At 31.2% G+C, this 17803-nt stretch overlaps 3 protein-coding genes across 5 annotated transcripts; 2 read left to right on the top strand and 1 right to left on the bottom strand.

Annotated features, from left to right (window-relative positions):
- Window positions 1-2723: 2723 nt before the first annotated feature.
- On the top strand, window positions 2724-3729 carry LOC137826302 (transcription factor PAR1-like). Its single transcript, XM_068632221.1, has one exon. The coding sequence runs from the start codon at window positions 2952-2954 to the stop codon at window positions 3384-3386; it is 435 nt and encodes a 144-aa protein (XP_068488322.1). The 5' UTR covers window positions 2724-2951; the 3' UTR covers window positions 3387-3729.
- Window positions 3730-7746: 4017 nt separating this feature from the next.
- On the top strand, window positions 7747-9441 carry LOC137823791 (peroxisomal and mitochondrial division factor 2-like). 2 transcript variants are annotated; one of them, XM_068629062.1, is made up of 2 exons: window positions 7747-8030; window positions 8252-9441. In XM_068629062.1, exon 2 carries the CDS (start codon window positions 8260-8262, stop codon window positions 9169-9171), a length of 912 nt encoding a protein of 303 aa, XP_068485163.1. In that variant the 5' UTR covers window positions 7747-8030; window positions 8252-8259; the 3' UTR covers window positions 9172-9441. The 2 variants fall into 2 exon arrangements, with proteins under 2 accessions (XP_068485163.1, XP_068485165.1); XM_068629064.1 differs by having other exon boundaries at window positions 7872-8065.
- Window positions 9442-11170: 1729 nt separating this feature from the next.
- LOC137826722 (uncharacterized) lies at window positions 11171-13495 on the bottom strand. 2 transcript variants are annotated; one of them, XM_068632813.1, is made up of 4 exons: window positions 13272-13495; window positions 12204-12970; window positions 11964-12056; window positions 11171-11436 (listed from the first exon to the last, which is right to left on the bottom strand). In XM_068632813.1, the coding sequence occupies exons 1-3, from the start codon at window positions 13366-13368 to the stop codon at window positions 11970-11972; spliced, it is 951 nt and encodes a 316-aa protein (XP_068488914.1). In that variant the 5' UTR covers window positions 13369-13495; the 3' UTR covers window positions 11171-11436; window positions 11964-11969. The 2 variants fall into 2 exon arrangements, with proteins under 2 accessions (XP_068488914.1, XP_068488915.1); XM_068632814.1 differs by lacking the exon at window positions 13272-13495 and adding an exon at window positions 13058-13251.
- Between the last annotated feature and the right edge of the window lie 4308 nt (window positions 13496-17803).

The following is a 17803-nucleotide window of genomic DNA, read 5'->3' as shown; positions in this document are numbered from 1 at the left end:
GTCTGAGTCAGTTCATGTGCTGACCATTAAGTTATAAACAGGTTGAGAAAATCCTCATTCCTCCCTCCCTCCATGAATATTCCTCACCACCTTCAAGCATTTATTTTTCTTTTTCTAAACCCAATTGCTGATATTGTTGCAATAAGTTTTGCTCCACTGCTATCTTCTTTCATTCACCTACACACCCTAAAATGGATGACAAAACTTCCCTTTTTCTTGTTAGAACCTTTTGTTGTGCCATGCCTGCCTACTCACTCCTATTCACAGAATTTTCTTTAATTCAAGATTTGGTTATCATTATCATTCACAGCATAGATAAATAAGAAGAGAAAAAACAAAGATACATTCACTAAACTGTGTACCAAATGTGTGCAATAAAGGATCATAGAAATTATTAAGATGAAATTGAGATTTTGATTTGAAAATAACAGGAAAAAAATAATGTACAAGCTTTGGTGATAAGTTGAATGCAGTTAATATTTGGTATTATAATGTTTTATCTGTGTGCTCATTAGGTTGTAGGGGGAATAATGGAAAGATGTCGATAGGTAGCCCTAGAGGCCTACCATGTGAGAGTTTCGTTTGTTTGCACAGTAAAATGATTTTGAAGATGTTAATATGTCCAAAAGAAGAGTAAGGTGTTGCAAATGGTGAACAGAAACAAAACTCAGGTAGGATGTCCACACATCTTTTGCAGTTAGATTAGATGTATGATATAGAACTACAATAGCTCTCTCATCAATGATATACATGGGAAGGCCCTTTGTAACAATTTCATTGAAATTTCGTACAAGAAATGGTGGTACGGACCCCCATTACCTTACCTCCCGGAAGCATAAAGAAAAATAATGAAGGATTGAAAAAATTGTGTGGCATTAAATAAAAAGACTAGTGTAGTGTGTGAATGTGACAAGAACAGAGGGATCCGAGTGGGTCTGAGCACATGGAGTCCCATATGCCCAACACAACCAAATCTCTCATACAATCCCAATGACCCAATCCGCCGATTGGTTTCCTTCTTGGAAACACCACCACCTCCCCTCTCTGATTCTCCACCACACTCTCTCAGGGCCACACCATCCATCACTAATTACGGATCCCTCACTAAAGCTGCAACACCAATCACCACCAGATTAACAAACACTCTCATACATACATGCATCAATCAATCATCTTTTATTTTCTTTTCACTCTCTCCTAATCATAATTTCAACACCACTAATCTTTTAATCTACTACTACTACTACCAGTAAGTACCACCATGTGCCTTCCAATAATCAAATGTAACTGCAAACATTAAAAAGCTACTAGCATCAAAATCTATAATCTTTCTCTCATCACTCTATGAATTACTTTTCTCACAAACATCACCAGCTTTCATCACCCTTCACTTTTTTTTTTTATGTTTTCTTTATCCTTTACTCACCGTGAAGGAATGATTTTTTTGACTCAAGTTTTATTCGTGTGTTCTTACTGTGGAATTTACCATCTGGGTAAGTTTTTTTTTATGAAAAAATGAAACTGTCATTGAAGACAGTTGATAGCTTTCCTTTCAGATTACTGATTTTTTACAGGCATTTATTGTTATGGATGCGACATAATCAATCATTTAATAAAATATTGTAGTGATGTTGAATTAACTTGTTTATCCAGAGAACCAAGTTGTCCTAAATTAGCTAAGCAGAGTGTTTGATTTCCTTCAAATGACAAGTTGTTAGTTTAATATGGGTTGGGATTGATATGATTGTAGCATTTTGCATGATTAAGTTGGCCTAAAAGGGTTAGAAGGGGGTTTTGTGGGGCTCAAGGTGGGGTCACTGGAAAGAAAACACGTGGCAGTCATGCGAAGGGTGGTGATGCAGATCATATGGCATATGAAAGAGAAGAGAAGAGAGTGGAGAGGCACATGGGTGGGTGTTAGGTTCAAGAAATTCATGTGAGCACATGTGCTTTCTTCCCTTTGTTTTGTGTCCTGTGGGACCATTTTTTATGCTCTCACATCTCCACTCCTCAACGGGGTTGCATTTTCAGTCACACTTCTAAACTTTATACTTTCACCTTTACCTCATTTCAATCTTACTAGCTAAGAATCCTCACTTCCCAATGCCAATGCACATTTCATACACTATTACCATCATGCATGTGTTTAACATGTTATAATCAACCATAAATATCTCATTTCTGCTAATATGCCATTTCCCATTATCTTCTAACACCCTCTCAGATCCATCCTCTTTGTATTTTCATTAATAAATATTGAAATACCATCATACTTTTTTGTTTCTTTACTTCAACCTCCTTGGAAGAAAACAATAAGCAATGAAAATGTTACATAATGCTTTTAATTTCAGTATAAAAGGTTTTGTATAATAAACTAATCAAAAAGTCTTTTTAGTATGGAGACAAAACTTTTCTTTGTCTAGTTGTTTTAGCTAGAACTGAAATTTTACTTTGATGGTTTATATAATAAAGATGATTTTTTGAATTGATTATAAAACCAAGCCCTATAACTAGTTGTGATGGAGAGAAGTAGAAAATAAGCTTAAAAAGAGGAAGAAGAAGAAGAAGATGATGGTAAATATATTGCATTAAGAGGAAGAGAGGTAAAAAAGTGATGAGGTGGAAGAGGGTGTTGGTGTGGAGCGTGAAGGCCACCTCATTGCCCCAATCCAAAACTTGGGGGCTTCTTCTTCTTGTGTTGTGAGGCCAAAACCAGTGGGGCCAGCTTCGTTGGCATTGACATTTCTAGAGCTCAACAATAATTTAACATCTTCCTCCCTCCCACCTCCCTTGTTTGCAGCCACCAGAAGACAACCTCACCTCACCTCTCATATAACTCCCTCACACATTAATCTCTCTTCTCTTCTCTTCTCTTCTCCTCTCTCTCTTTCAACCCTCTTACACACACAACACATTACTACTACTGTCACTGCCACTGCTACTACTTCTACATGTCATCATCCATGGAACAAGAAGATAACACCCCAAAACACACTATCATACCCACATTCCTCAGAAAACCTTCAGACGACCAGGCCAACTCCACCGTCTCCTCTCACAAGTCTTTGCATGTTTTTCGCCACAGCAGGAGGCGGTGTAGGAAGGAACTCACTGTGAAAGAGCCTGCCAAGGAAGGCGAAGATGAAGAGAAAGAAAAAGAAAAAGAAGAAGATGAAGACGGGGACGGTGATGACAGAGAAGAGATAGAGAGGAAGATTCATGCATTGCAGAGGATTGTGCCTGGTGGGGAGTCATTAGGGGTGGACAAACTCTTTGATGAAACTGCTGGCTATATTCTGGCCTTGCAGTACCAGGTGAAAGCCTTGAGGGCTCTCACTGGTTTCTTTGAGAAGTTGGAGAAGGAGAAGACAAAGTTTGGAGGTTGATATCATCATCAAAATGAATGAATGAATGAATGAATGAAAGAATGAATCAATAATCCATGGCGATGAAGCTGGTGCATGATGGATTATGGAAGCAGCAGCAGCAGCAGCTTAGGTTAGGTTCTTTTGGTTTTTCCCACAGACCCATTAGTTAGATATTTTTTTTTTCCTTTTAATTTTTCTGTTCTTGGCTGTACTTTTGGAGGTTGGGATCAAGGAAAATGTCTCCCATGTTCTTAGATTTTTATTTTTTTATTTTTTTATTTTCAAGTTCTCAGTTTCTCACTGTGTTCTTTTGATGACTTTATTATCTATATATCTTGAAAGTTGATAATCTTACGCCGCAGATTAGTGTTGGAGAATTGATTTTGGGGAAGTGTTGTAGGAATCTTAAGGTGTGTTGTTGTTGATGGTGATGATGATGATCTGGAGTGAAGCTAGAGTGGGTGCAAGTGTATGACATTATGGTGTGTCTGTGTTGGATGTACGTGGGCTATGTGTGACAGGTTTTTTTTTGTTCATCTTGGTCCAGTGGGCCACCCCTATTTGGTCTTAAAATCTGGATGAGATCAGAGGTTTTTAAAGTAACATGGCACATACACATGTTGCCATTGGTCACTTTCTCTTTTATTTTGTTGTCAAAACTTTGCTTTGGGGATTTTGGAATAGGGTTGTTTGACTTTTTTGGCAGTTAGCCATTACTACCACAATAACTTACACTTACAATGTGGTATACACAAAAAAGAGACCACCCCACTTCAATTCAATGCTTATAAATTTCACATGCTTTCTTTCTCATCCCAGGATCATTCTGCACCCATTATGGATCTCTCTTAACTATCTTAATTCTTTCTTTACAACCATTCAAAAACTTATTTTTACTTCTCTTTTCTTCTCAAACAAATGCTTTTTTAACAAATTTCTATCAATAACCTTGTTTCAATTTTGAAAATTAAAGTTTAGTACAACCTTACAAGTCACTGCACCTGAAAAAACAAGAAAACGTTTTCAAGCTGTAATTTTGTTTTGGTGTACATTTGCAACTAGATTTGAACAAAATCATTGTTTCCTTAAATTTAAGAATGCCACTGTTACTTTATGTGATGAAACTTTAGTGAAAGTGAAAGAAAAACAAGTTAATGAAAAAAACAAGTAAAAATCCAGGTCACAATAAATGAGATAAAACCAAGAGTGCTCTGAGCAATGTGGCTACTACTACAGTTACAGGCACTTTCACTACAATCTGAGTACTGTTTTGGAGATCCAACACAACACAACACCACACTCTGGCAATCAAATTCCATCCACCAAGCTTTTGCCAAAACTCATCTGCATTCTCCAATTGCCAACTTCCTGGAACAGTCGCAGTCACAATCACAGTCACAGCCACAGCAATTTTTTTGGAGAATCATGAAAAGGCTTATCATGTTATCATTAAGGCAGAAACTTGGGCATGTGGCATCGTGCACAACTACAATGTGTATCCATCACAGCACAGAAAGCATGCAGAAATGCTAATTAACCATGTAGGAACAGAACTCACTCACAGTTACTCATCTGCATAATATATATAACCAATAAATTTACATAAGTTTATCTACAATTCTAGGGAGTTAGCATTCCCGTAGCTCTTATATAAGTGTCAGTGCCACTTCATCTAGTGGAATAAATTTTCATGATTATGGACTCAAAATAGCTTAACTATAGTAACTATTTAAATTTGAAGAAAAAATAAATTCGTTTTCTATGAACTATCTTAGCAAATTTGTCGAGATAAACTGAAAAGCATATCTGACAAAATCATGAGTTTTATTTTGTATGCTTTCTCTGTAGCTTAAAAGGGCATAAAATAAATATAAAAAAGTTACAATAACTTTTTCCAAACACTCTTTAAAGGATTTAATTTGAATTATGTTTTTTACTATAAAATTAAAAAAAATATGCAAACTTATTTATTACACTCAGTTTATATATATATATATATATAATTTTAAATGAGTAACCACTTTTTAGGGAATTTAAAATGTTATGATAACATGTTATTTTGGGTAAGAAAATTAAAAAAAATTCAAGAATTTATTAGAGTAGTTAAATTATTTAAAATAAGATAATTTTAATTTTCATAAAAAAGTAAGAATTTAAATTTTTAGAGTCTCATCAAGTTCACGTTTTATTAATTTGTATTTTCTTTTTACCTCAATTTCTGGTGTCGACTTTACAAACTTCAAGATATTTTTTCGGATGATTATATTTCTATTTATGTTGATTAAGATTTTTTTTATTGATGTTGATAGGAATAATTCTTTATTTAAATTATTAGTATAATTTTATTTTTATATATTATTTTTAATCAAAAGGATTCTTTTCTAATTAATGTCACTATTTATTTTTACGTATTGAATTATATTTTTTCGGATTAATATTCATTGTGATTATTTTTTTATTGATAAATAATTGACAATCTCCGACCATCAACATTATAAAAATATTATTGTTATAAACATAAATAGTTATAATTGACATCAATTAAAAATAATTTTGGCTGATGTTAATTTAAAAAAATATGAACTTTTAAAAAAAGAAATAACTAAAGATTGATAAATTATTTTATCAATATTATATTTTTTTAATATATTAATGATAATTGAAATAGTTCATTTAAATAATAAACAATTAAAATTTACTACATTTAAACTGTGATTGAAACAAAAATTAGAACATGAAACAATGAGATAATTCAAAATTAAATATATTTGAATATTTTAAAAACTGAAAAAAACTTTTTATCCAAAGTTAACGTTTGATTTTATATTTTCTCAGTGTAAAAAAAGTATTCCGTAAAAGTAAGTATGCCTCGATAATTATATAAAAATCATCTAATTTGTCAACTTTTTTTAATTTGGGATTGAATGGCAGCTTAAATGGTACTTAAACTATTTCCTCTAAATTTTTTTAAAAAGGTTCTATAATTTTACTTATCTTAAAAATGTTTTTGTTTGCATAACTTATCTTAAAAAAATATTAACTATTTAACTATAGCAATTGCAAATGTAATACCTTTTCTAAATTAAATAATAAAAACTTTCAATTTTTTTTTAAAAAAAATAGGCATTATTCTGTACATAAAAAAGAGAGCAAAAAATAAAGTTATGGACAAGTTATTTTGATGGAATGAACAAGTCCTTGTTGAAGTTTGCTTGCGACTGTTTTTTTATGTAAAAATAAAAAAATAGCACATAATATAATAAAATCAAACATTACTTTAATTACGTTTGTTTTTTATTAACAGGTAAAAAATTAATACTTAAAAAATAATATTATTTTAAAAAAATTGATTGTGAGAATTGGGTCTCTTGGGCTGGGGATGGACTGTTTCTTTCTGCACCTCCATACCTTCTACTCTCACCTCCATATATTTTCGAATTTCCAAAAATGCTCCTCTATAATATTCTGGATTATGTAATTTGGAAGTCATTTTTTAAATTTGTAATTAACTTACGGATTACATAATCTGGAATTCTTTTTTCATATGCATGATTAATTTTTGGATTACATAATCCGAAAGTCTTATTTAACTTTCGAATTATGTAATCCAGAAGTCTTTTTTCAAATGAGTTTCCAGATTATATAATTCAGAAACTACGTGGGGGTGACATATGAAAGATAAAATTGTATTTTCATGTTGTGTATGGATGTGGCAGAAGAAGATATGGAGGTGCAAGAAGATATGAGTTTAAATAGTTGCAGAAATAGAGGAGTGGAAAGATTACTATTGCCAACCCCGACAACACTATTTAAACTCCCCATTCTAATAAAAAAAAGAACCACTTTAATTACCTGGTAAACTTACATGAAACATTTTTCTAATTATGCCAATAAATGCTTTACATTCTATATTATCTTTTATTTATGTGTTTGTTTCTGGAAATTTATTATTTACAAGGGACCATTCAATAATAAAAATATTTTTTTATTAATTTTTATAATGTTATATTTGACATATAATAATATTACTATTTTAGGTAATTTTTATTTCGACCGTATAATCGGTAAGATTAGTTGTGTTTATTAGAGCAATTTAATATGATATATTGTGGCAACATATTATAGTTTTCTTCCTTTTCTTTTTCAACTGACTACTAATTACGATTATTTGGTTTTCGGGAGTATGCTATTTTTAGTTTTATCTATTTTGAAAAAATGATAGAAAAATAATTTTCCTAAAATGTTATTTTAAAATTTAGTTAGAATTTATTCAAAATATGAAAATTAATAGAAAAAAAAAGATATTCACATCGTTACGTTATTTTTAATAAAGTTTCAATTAAAAAAGTTTATAGAGAGCGAAGGAATTTGACATGCTGGCGATGGCGCACCAGTACGGGAGTATAACCTAAAATCTGAACCGTTGGTTGATGATTCTGATCTCTCACTTGCTGTGTTCTTCTTTTGTGCCTTTTCTTTTCCATGAGAAAAGGTAAAAAGAGAATGGTAAAGTTAAAAGTTTTCACATAACCACTCAAAACCCTAGTCACAGCACCTTCCATAAACACAAACCTCTTCTTTCCCTTGTCACTTTCCCGTAAAATCCTCTCCATTTTTTCTGGAAAATTTTATCGCTGTTCTCTTCACGCCTTCACTCGCTCTGTACTGTTCTTAACACGCTACAACAATATATTTATGTATTTATATATTCTTAATTTTTGTTTACTTCCCTGTATAATTCGATTTACGGATCGTTCATCAATTACTTCGATTTTTTATTTTGTTTTTTAAAGGCAACAAAAAGCGTGTTTCATTTTCGACTTCGATTTCAATTTCTGGGTTCATTGATTAATAACAGCCTGCGATTTTGCTTTGTTCTGCAGAATCAACCATGGCGGATGACGGTGTTGCCAACGGCGGCGTAGATGAGCAGTACGGTGAGGAATCGACGACGAAGATCGCGGTGTTGCAACGCGAGCGTGATGAATTGTTGAACGAGAACGCCGCGAGGAAGGAGGAGATCGAGGAACTGACGGCGGAGCTCGACGGTTTGCGAAAGGACCGCGCGGTGAATAATCAGAAGATCGAGGAGATGCAACGGGAGTTGGTTCAGTCGCGCGAGGGGGCGAAGGCGGCGGAGGTTATCGCGGCGAGGGCGGCCGACCTGGAGACGGACCTGGCGAGGCTGCAACATGATATGATATCGGAGATGAGTGCAGCGGAGGAAGCGAGAGCGGATGCTGCTGAATTGAGAAAGGCTTTGGGAGAGAAGGAGTCTAGGGTTGAGTCTCTGGAAAGGAAGATTGGAGTTCTGGAAACAAAGGAAATTGAGGAAAGGAACAAGAGGATTAGGTTCGAGGAGGAGATGAGAGATAAAATTGATGAAAAGGAGAAGGAGATCAAAGCTTTCAAGCAGAAGTTTGAGGAGTTGGAGAAAATTGCTGGTGAGAAAAAATCTGAGTTGGAGAAGATTGTTGCTCAGAAAAATTCTGAGTTGGAGGAGTCGGTTAAGCAGAAATTGAAGTTAGAGGAGTTACTTACAGAATCGGGGAAGAAAGTAACAGTTTTGGAATCAAGTATTGTTCAATTGCGTGAGGAAGCAAAGGAAGCAGAGAAGGTGATCTTATCACTGAAAGAGAAGGCGAGCGAGACTATTAAGAAAATTGATCGAGGTGTAAAGGGCATAGATGGTGAAGAGAAGGTGTTGAAGTTACAGTGGCCAGTGGTGGCAGCAGCAGGCTCTACAGGAGCTGTTGTTGCGGCGGCTGCTGTATTCTATGTCTGCTATGGGAGACGGAGGTGATTTCATGTGGTGAGAGAGTGACCAATCGAGGTGAATTGGAAGAGGAGGTTTTAGAGGTTAGATTTATCAGGTCTTTAATCAGTTATGCTGCAATTTTGTTTGTCATAAAATAACCCCTTTTTTGGCTTTTTTCTCTGGCTTTTATTTTTGAAGCCTGTGAAATTTTCATGTATGTTGAAGTTGGCATACTTGTTTGGTTGTTAGTTACCTATTACGAGGATCGAACCATTGTGTGTTGGATTTAATAAATAGGTTTCAAAATTGATATTAGATGTTTCTTTACCTTATTAGTTTGGAGGATAGGCATTCAGCAGTGCTGTCAGTTTAAGGCAGCACTCGGCAGTTTCTGTTGACTAACAGTTTGAGGTTGATTTCTCTGCCATTTGTCTTGTCCAGTGGTTCTCATAACATGTCTTTGAATTATATGATCTTTTAGGATTAAATGATAACACTGATTTGTTAGTGCTGTTGCTGAATTGCCTTTTTCTCTTGCTTGGTGTCATTTTGGTTCGGTTTGATGGCTTTGGAGAAGCTGCTGCAATGTGCTAAGGGAGAGTTTTTCACTTTCTGGTATTGTTCCCTTTTTCATTGCTTATATCCCATTTGTGGTGATTGTCTTCGGATTTAGTTGAAAGTTTTCCTCAGTGGTAGTTGCCTTATTTGGCGTATGATGAAAGCGTTGGCTTGCGCTGCTCCCTTTCAATCAACTTTTTAATGGTTTCTATTAAGTTGAATAGTAGTATTGTTGAACCTTTTGCTTGAAGTTAAAGACACAAGAGTTTATTTCGCTAGTTTTAATATAAATGTCGAATTGGTGCTAACGTAAGATAGATATTATTACTAAGCTATTGTTGTTGACATAACTGGATAGATATTAAGCTACTCTTAACTCATTTAATGTATGTGGGGTCTTCGTTAAAATAACATAATATTTGTATTCATGATTTTGAAGAAGTTCTTTGGAGGCCAAATTCTGTGTCTGAAACATATTCGTTGGAATTTATCTTGGTTTCTGCAGTGAGGCACAATGACTTTTGTGTCGTTTTAACCCAAAATTTTCTCACAATATCCGAATCAACTTAACACGTTCTTATGTGGTTAATGCGCGAAGAAAGTCTGTTTAAATTCGCACTTAAACAGTCATTTTTTCCAAAAGGAATGAAAAAAAGGAAAATATGCAGTGTAATTTGCATGATAAGTAGAATGATGAATTTGGTTATCCTTGATTTTCGTTTTGAATTGGTGAGAGTGTGTGGTAAGCAAAAGCTTTGTAGGTCATATATAGTATGAGCCTTTAATTTTTTAGCCCAGCACCAGGTCAGGATAATCTTATCACGAAGTCCACTTGTGTTTAGATGGCTCAAAATAAATACAGCAAGATAAATAGAGAAACAACATTAAAATATTCTTTTATACTCTTTATTTCATGGCAAAATTTAAATGTGGAAAATCACTCGCTTTCAATTTTACTTGATAAAAAATCATAAGGTAAAAAGTAATAATTTTTGTAATTTTTTTTTTATATTTTATTCTTTTAAAGTCTATCTTACACTTGACCTAACTAGTATAAACTATTTTCTTCACTTTCTTCTCTTATTTTCATTTATCTAAATATACCCCTTTTAGCTGTTTATCTAAAAAAAGTGTTAGTCAATAAGTTACAAATTTCTTGTCTAATGTATAAAAACGCAAAAGCGTAAAATGTTGAATATGTCACTACATGGATGAAAATAAGTCGGCGCAGAAAAAAAAAGGGCGTGAAACTACTCGGTTCGAAACCTCCCAAAGTAAAAGAAAAAGTAAAAATGAAGAGAAACTAGTTTTCAATATAAAATCAATATCAATAAATAAACAAATAATAAAAATTTAAATAAAATAACGATGTAACAAAAATAATTATTCACTAATCCTCATCAATTAGATAACCTTTATTTTTTTTATTCTCTTTATTTCTTTCGTTTCTATGAGATGAAACATTAGAATAAAAGTATAAAAGAAATTGTAGGAATTACTTGTAATATATTATTATAAGGTGGTGACTATAAAATAACCTTTGATAGTAAATTGTTGTTAATGGAAGCTCACAAAATGCCACAACTGAAATGTACGATTGGTTTGTGAATTTTGAAATGAAATGAAGTAACAACTGAGAAACGAAGCAGGAAAGCAGAGTAGAAATAGAAGATGCCCCTTAATCTGATGCTCAAAGAATGTGCAATGCCTCCAAACCTTAGCTCAATCTCCCACATTCTAACATCCTCTGCCCTGTCAAACATTTCACAATGATAAAATTATTTAAAAATATATATCAGAATGGTTTGGATCCAGTAATTTTGTTTGAGAAAGTACAACAGCTCTAAAGCACTGCTATTTTCATAAACTATATTTTCTCTAGTTTCAAACTTAACAAGACAAAAAGCAAGAAAAGATTCTGATGCCAACTAGACTGTTCTCTTTAGTGGGCAACACAGAGTCCTAAAAAAGGGGAAATGTATAATATGGTGAAATATTTCCATTAGGTTTATGGTATTATAGTGACACAGTGACAGTTAATACTACTCCACACAGACCCTATTAATATGTTATCAGAATTGAGCTGCATACCATTTAGGCATACAACTTAATTGATTGAATACTTATATTCAGCAAGTTGAAAACAAGTTGTACAAAGAAAATAAGTGAGTTTCATGTGCTGAATTAAGCTATATTAGTCCTTTCAAATATCTGATTAGTCAGTTCTTTAGCATTTATTATTGGCCAATGTAAAAGAAATCCTTGGTTGGTTTACTCACCTTGAATTATCTACCACCACCCCTCATAATCTCAATGAGTCCGCAGCAACTTTTCCAAGAAGTGATTTCCCTTTGAGCCACAGGGACAGTGGTCTGTCACAGAAAAAAGAATATGATGACCATGTACATAAGCAAATACAAAAAAACAAATAACAAAGACAACTGCATTACAGGAAGCACACTTGCTTAGCACAAACTGAAATGTCCATATGAAACTATCATAAAATGTTAATCACCTACTTGATTTTCATTGCTTTCAGCATCAGGAACAACACTAAGTGATGGTTGAAAAGACTCCTTGGCACTTTCATAGGATGACTCTTCTAGACCACCTGATGATTCCTGTACACTCTCATCCAAAGTTAGCTTCAAATCCAATGATTTTTCAATTATGGTTGGAGCAACCTTGTCACTCTCACATGGTTTTGGAACACTTGTCTCCGCATCAGTTAGAGTCAAAGAATAATCACCACAAACATCATTTGCTTCCTCAACCTCCCCAAGTAACGTTTTTGATACAGCATCAGGCACAACATTCTTCTCCTCTTCTGCAACCGTCATGTCCTTAACAATTGCTGTTTCAACCACTTCAGTCTCCCTCAATCCTTCATTTCCTGAAACTGAAGGATACAAATCTGTTCCTTTAACCCCATCTGGATCGGATTCAAAATCTTCATTAAATTCTATCATAACAGCATCTGATTCCACTGTATTCTCCACTTGAGCATCTTTCACAGTATCAGGCTCAAAAGTCTCAGCAACTGATTCAGAAACATCTTCTTCTGTCTCTTCAAGTTTGCCTGACTCAACCAACACCTTTTTCTCCTCACTTTGTGGTGCCTCCTCTTCATGAGTGATGACAATATCACCATCTTGGGAATCATCAACTTCAACAGCCACCTCCTTATCTTCACTCAAAGATTGTGTTCCTACTTTCTGGCTGTCTCGTATTGTTCCGTTGAGAAATCCTTCCATTTTCTTGCTGTTGTTTGCTGAAACAGCTTCCCCTGCAGATAAAAAGAATGACCCTTTATAATTATCCTCCTCAACTGCTATAAAAGATATAATAGCTTAGCAAATGGGTGCCATAAAACCTTTATCTTGCTTCAGGGATATAAGACCAAAGTGGCCTAAACCAGTATTGTGTTAATTGTCATTGAATGAAAAAAAAGAAGAGAATTAAGGAAAGTAACTACAAAAAACATAGGATACCCAACAAGGATGTAGAGAGAAGAGATGGACATAAAGAAAGAGAAGACAGAGAAGTAGGTGGGGATGGTAGATAGATGGAGAGTAAAGAGTGAGTGCCTTGGATTTGATGAGCAGGGGAAGAATGGTGGTTGAGAATGCTCCAAGTTTTGAGTTTTTTTGCTTGTTTTGCTTTTCTTCTTGAAACTGAAGGCATAGATTTTGACTGGTTGTTCCAGAGAATGGTGGTTGAAGATTGGTGATGGTGTCAATGGCAATGAATATAGTGTGTCACTTCCCTTTCTCTGCTTCTTCAGTTTACTCATCTAACGAAAAATAAAAGTGCTTTTAAATTGAATTGAAACGTTCATGGAGGGAACTAAAGTGATGATGAGGGTTACCACTGCAATCATCACTGTTCAATAAAGGAACTACTTCAACAGTTTCACCACCATCTTAGTTCAATTTTCATGGAAAGGAAGACCAAAAATTTCATACTTCTCAATATTTTTTATATTCAATATTTATTTTTAATAGATATTTGTGAATAATTAATAAATTTATGGGAGTACTGAGTTTAATTATTGATAGAATGAATATGGATAATATGATACCTAATTCCTGGATATATATATATTATTTCATTAATTATTAAAAAATCAATTTTATTTGAATATTTTAAAAAACTAAATCATCAAAATAAAGTTATTAATGAAAAATTATTTCAAACTTTGATTTTATATATTTAAATTTTTTATTTGAATCTATAAAATTGAAGTCATTTATGAAAATATTAATTTTTTTATAATTTCTACTGTGATGTAATTTATTTAAATTTAGTTCTTGAAGGATCAAATTTATATATACTGATATTTTATTATGAATTTTTATTAAAATTATAATTTATTTATTTTTTTTATCTAAATTTATGTTTTAATAATGGCTTTTGAATAATTTTATTTAAAGTTAAAAAAAATATCTGAAAGTAGAGGTATCAGTAGAAAAATGAGAGAGCACCTTTGGTCTATATATGTCAATCATAACTATTTTTGTAAAGAATTTTTGCTAATAAATGGTTATAATTAGTTTTCAACACATTAAATCAAATGTTCATCGGTTACAAAATAATGAAAAAATTAATAAACGTAAAGATTTCAAGAAATAGTTTATATTTACAAACTATACAATATAAAAAATAAAATAAAAATTATTTTTAAAGTTAATATAGTATACACATATGATACAAATTTAATGTTTTACACATATCAAACAAATAACAAATAGTTTATATTTACAGAATATTATATACAAAATTAACCAGTTTATATTATACAATATGTAATATAAAATAAAATAAAATAAAAAACTTATAGGCAATAATTTGTGTAAGCTACTAATATAATATATAATTTGATGTCTCCAGTTGTACCGATTATAAGATGAGTGCAATAATTACTGTATGAGAAATTCATTTTTTTAAAGAAAAAATATCTTCTAGAAATAAATTATTAGGAAGAAAGTAGTTAAAAAACATCTTTATATTAATTTGTATTGAATGATGTGGTAAAATAATTAATTTTTGTAAGATATATAATTTTCTTTAAAGATATAATTTAATGGAATAATATCCATGAATGCGTTGTTACAATTTCATTCTGCATTTCATCATAATTTCATGATTCTGTAAATTATTTCTCTAAATTCTCATTACCCTTTCTCTTCAAATAAAATTATTTATTTTTGGAAAATTAGAACTCTTATGAGGTGTGAGCTACTAGATAAGTTAGTTTGAATAATTTTTTTATTATAGTAAAATGTTATTTATTTAACTCATTTTCTTTATTCTGATTAAGGAAAGGTATTGTTAATGCAAGGGCTTTTAACTTATTGAGTTTCTTGAAGTGTAACTAAGTAGTTGCGTCACTAAGCATATTATCTCCAAGTAAAGAGAGTTAACTATACTATTTATTTCAATACAATATATATTATTTTAGAGGTAAAATATATTGTTGTGTTAATGAATATTAATTTAAAGGTAAAATATATTCTTGTGTTAATAAATGTACTTGTTATAATACAGTTATACACTTTATAAAAAAATATTAAATAAAAATTAATTTTAGAAAGTAAAAAAATTATTATATTAATTAAATTAAAGACTATTTTAAAAATTAAAAAAAATCATTCGTATCTATAATATAAAATAGTTAAATAATCTTGGTAGCTAATGGTTATATACAAATTTAGAAACTACTTTATAAATTTTTATTAATAATATAAACTATTTTAGATGTTAATAATTTTTTAGTCTCTAAAAGAATATCTAATTTAGTCAATATAATGACTAAATATTTTTGTCTCTAAATTTGGTTGATATTTAATAATTTTCTTGTAGTTATACATATACATATGATTATTGAAAAAATTGTATATTTATAAAAGGTTAAGTGAATGATACAACAAATATTTGGAACCTAATTGGTATTTTGGTAGTATTTTAAACATATTATACGTGTTAAAATTAATATTTTATATATATTTATCTACAAATATGTATTTCTATATTGATATTACTCAAACAATATTTTGTTCAACTCACACTTAAGTGGTGTGTAATGATGACATATACCGAGTATTATTGGTTGAGCAATATCCTGACTGTTTTATTGATACATTGTCTTTCTCAAGTAATAGCTTATGGTTTGAGTTAGAGAGATGTCAATATAATTTTCTCTCCTTTATGGCATTTAATGCTCAAGTAAGAAGAGGTTGTTCAAGCGTTGAGGTTAGATAGTGGTACATGAAGTTTTTGAAACATGTTAAATCATTACTACAAGAAATTATTTATTTACATACTGATTATTACATAGGATTACATACAAATATTTTATATATGAATTTAATTCAATATATAAATACACATTACATACGATTTTTTTTGTTTGTATACCAAAAGTAATTACATGCGGACTTAATTTGTATGTAATTTTGGCGCCATGAAGCGTGAAACATACAGATCATATCCATATATACAACATTACATTTTTAATTAAAAAAAGTGGAAATTGTTACATCCGAAAATTTTATTTGTATAGTATTACATATTTAATTTAAAAAATGGAAATAGTTACATATGAGTTATATCCGTATATAAGGTATTACATATTTAATTAATCTGAAATATTTATATACAGATTATATCCGTATATAATGTGTTACATACAAATTTTAGAAAAGCGAAAATAGTTACATATAGATTATATCAGTATGTAAAGTTTTACATATAAAATTAAAAAAGTAGAATGTTTTATGAAAGTATGTCAAGTTTTGTTAAACATGAATCTTGCTGTCTGAAATTTACAAACCTTACTCTCTCAAATTCACCAAATCCACTATGAAATCGAAAGCCATGAATCAAAACTCCATTTGCAACGCTAGTTCTGTGGGACATAATGTATTCAAATAAGTCGTGTTCATGCTCATGCTCGTCCTCTCCAACTGGTGCTTGTGCTCGTCCTCTTCAACTCGTGTTCCTCTCTCAAATGACAATTTTGAGTTAGTGAACACTACAAGAATAACATTGGTTAGCTACCATAAATATGAGTGGACCATAATATGGACACTAATAGTATAGGCTAAGTGAACACTAATTTCACAAACAAATATATAAAAGACTTAATGTTGACTAAAGAGACATTAAACCCACACTAAAATTAAAAAAAAAAACAAAGTAATAAAAAATTATTATTATCGTCCTTGGTAACACAAATAAAATAAATACATTTAATTTTAATTAAAAAATTCATTTTAGTGTAGATATTGATAACACAAATATTTTTTTATAAAATTTATAATATAAATAAAATACATTAAATATTCGTATCTATTAAACCCACATAATTTTCTCTCTTCTTCTTTTTTGATAATCTATGTATCAATATAATTAATTACAATACAAATCCATTTGCATAAAAAAAGGTATATTTGGGTAATTATTCAAGCAATCAATTTTAATACAAACACGTTTAAGAATCAATATTTTTTTTAGAAGGGATATATTTAAAATTTAATAACAAATGCAAAGTTTCTGCTTTTAATTTTTAAGTAAATTATTTTTTTTATCACATTTTAAATAAATTAATCTATATATAGACATAAAATAGTACTTACGAATTTTTGCATCTTAGGAACACAATCCATTATATCAGTTTTAGGAAAAAGAAAACATTAACACTACAAAAATTAAGAAATTAGTTGCCTAAAAATAATGTGGACCAAGTTGAAGATACTATTAGAGGTGATTTCACTCACACTTAGTAATTATAAAAGATTAGAGTGGGTTAAGCCCATTCTAAACCTACACTATCAACTTTTAAAATAAAAAACTGTTAAAAAAGTAATTTCGTGGTAATTAAAGTAGAATATAATTTTTTTTAATTAAATAAGAAGAATAAAAAATAAATAAAGATCATTGTCAGCTGTTTTGATGCAAGAAAATATTGTTTTTAGAAACTTTCGTGGACTTCACCAACCGTATACTACCAATATGTCTGTATGGACTTGATCGGTGGTGGTAGATATACTACAACAAAAGTGTGAAATAGCTACTAAAAAAATTGTCCGCTAATAAAGAGATGCAACTCGAGTGGGCT

Source organism: Phaseolus vulgaris, chromosome 8 (genome assembly GCF_000499845.2).
Source record: "Phaseolus vulgaris cultivar G19833 chromosome 8, P. vulgaris v2.0, whole genome shotgun sequence".
Classification (NCBI taxonomy): Eukaryota; Viridiplantae; Streptophyta; class Magnoliopsida; order Fabales; family Fabaceae; genus Phaseolus; species Phaseolus vulgaris.
The sequence above is the reverse complement of the archived record's forward strand: the minus strand, read 5'-3'. Positions and strand labels throughout refer to the sequence as shown.

Coding starts and splice junctions, on each gene's coding strand:
- LOC137826722 (XM_068632813.1), bottom strand. CDS start 13,368: ATGCCTTCAGTTTCAAGAAGAAAAGCAAAACAAGCAAAAAAACTCAAA. Junction 12,971..13,271: donor CCCTGCTCATCAAATCCAAG/GCACTCACTCTT, acceptor TTTTATCTGCAG/GGGAAGCTGTTTCAGCAAAC. Junction 12,057..12,203: donor CTGAAAGCAATGAAAATCAA/GTAGGTGATTAA, acceptor TTTCTGTGACAG/ACCACTGTCCCTGTGGCTCA.
- LOC137826302 (XM_068632221.1), top strand. CDS start 2,952: ATGTCATCATCCATGGAACAAGAAGATAACACCCCAAAACACACTATC.
- LOC137823791 (XM_068629062.1), top strand. CDS start 8,260: ATGGCGGATGACGGTGTTGCCAACGGCGGCGTAGATGAGCAGTACGGT.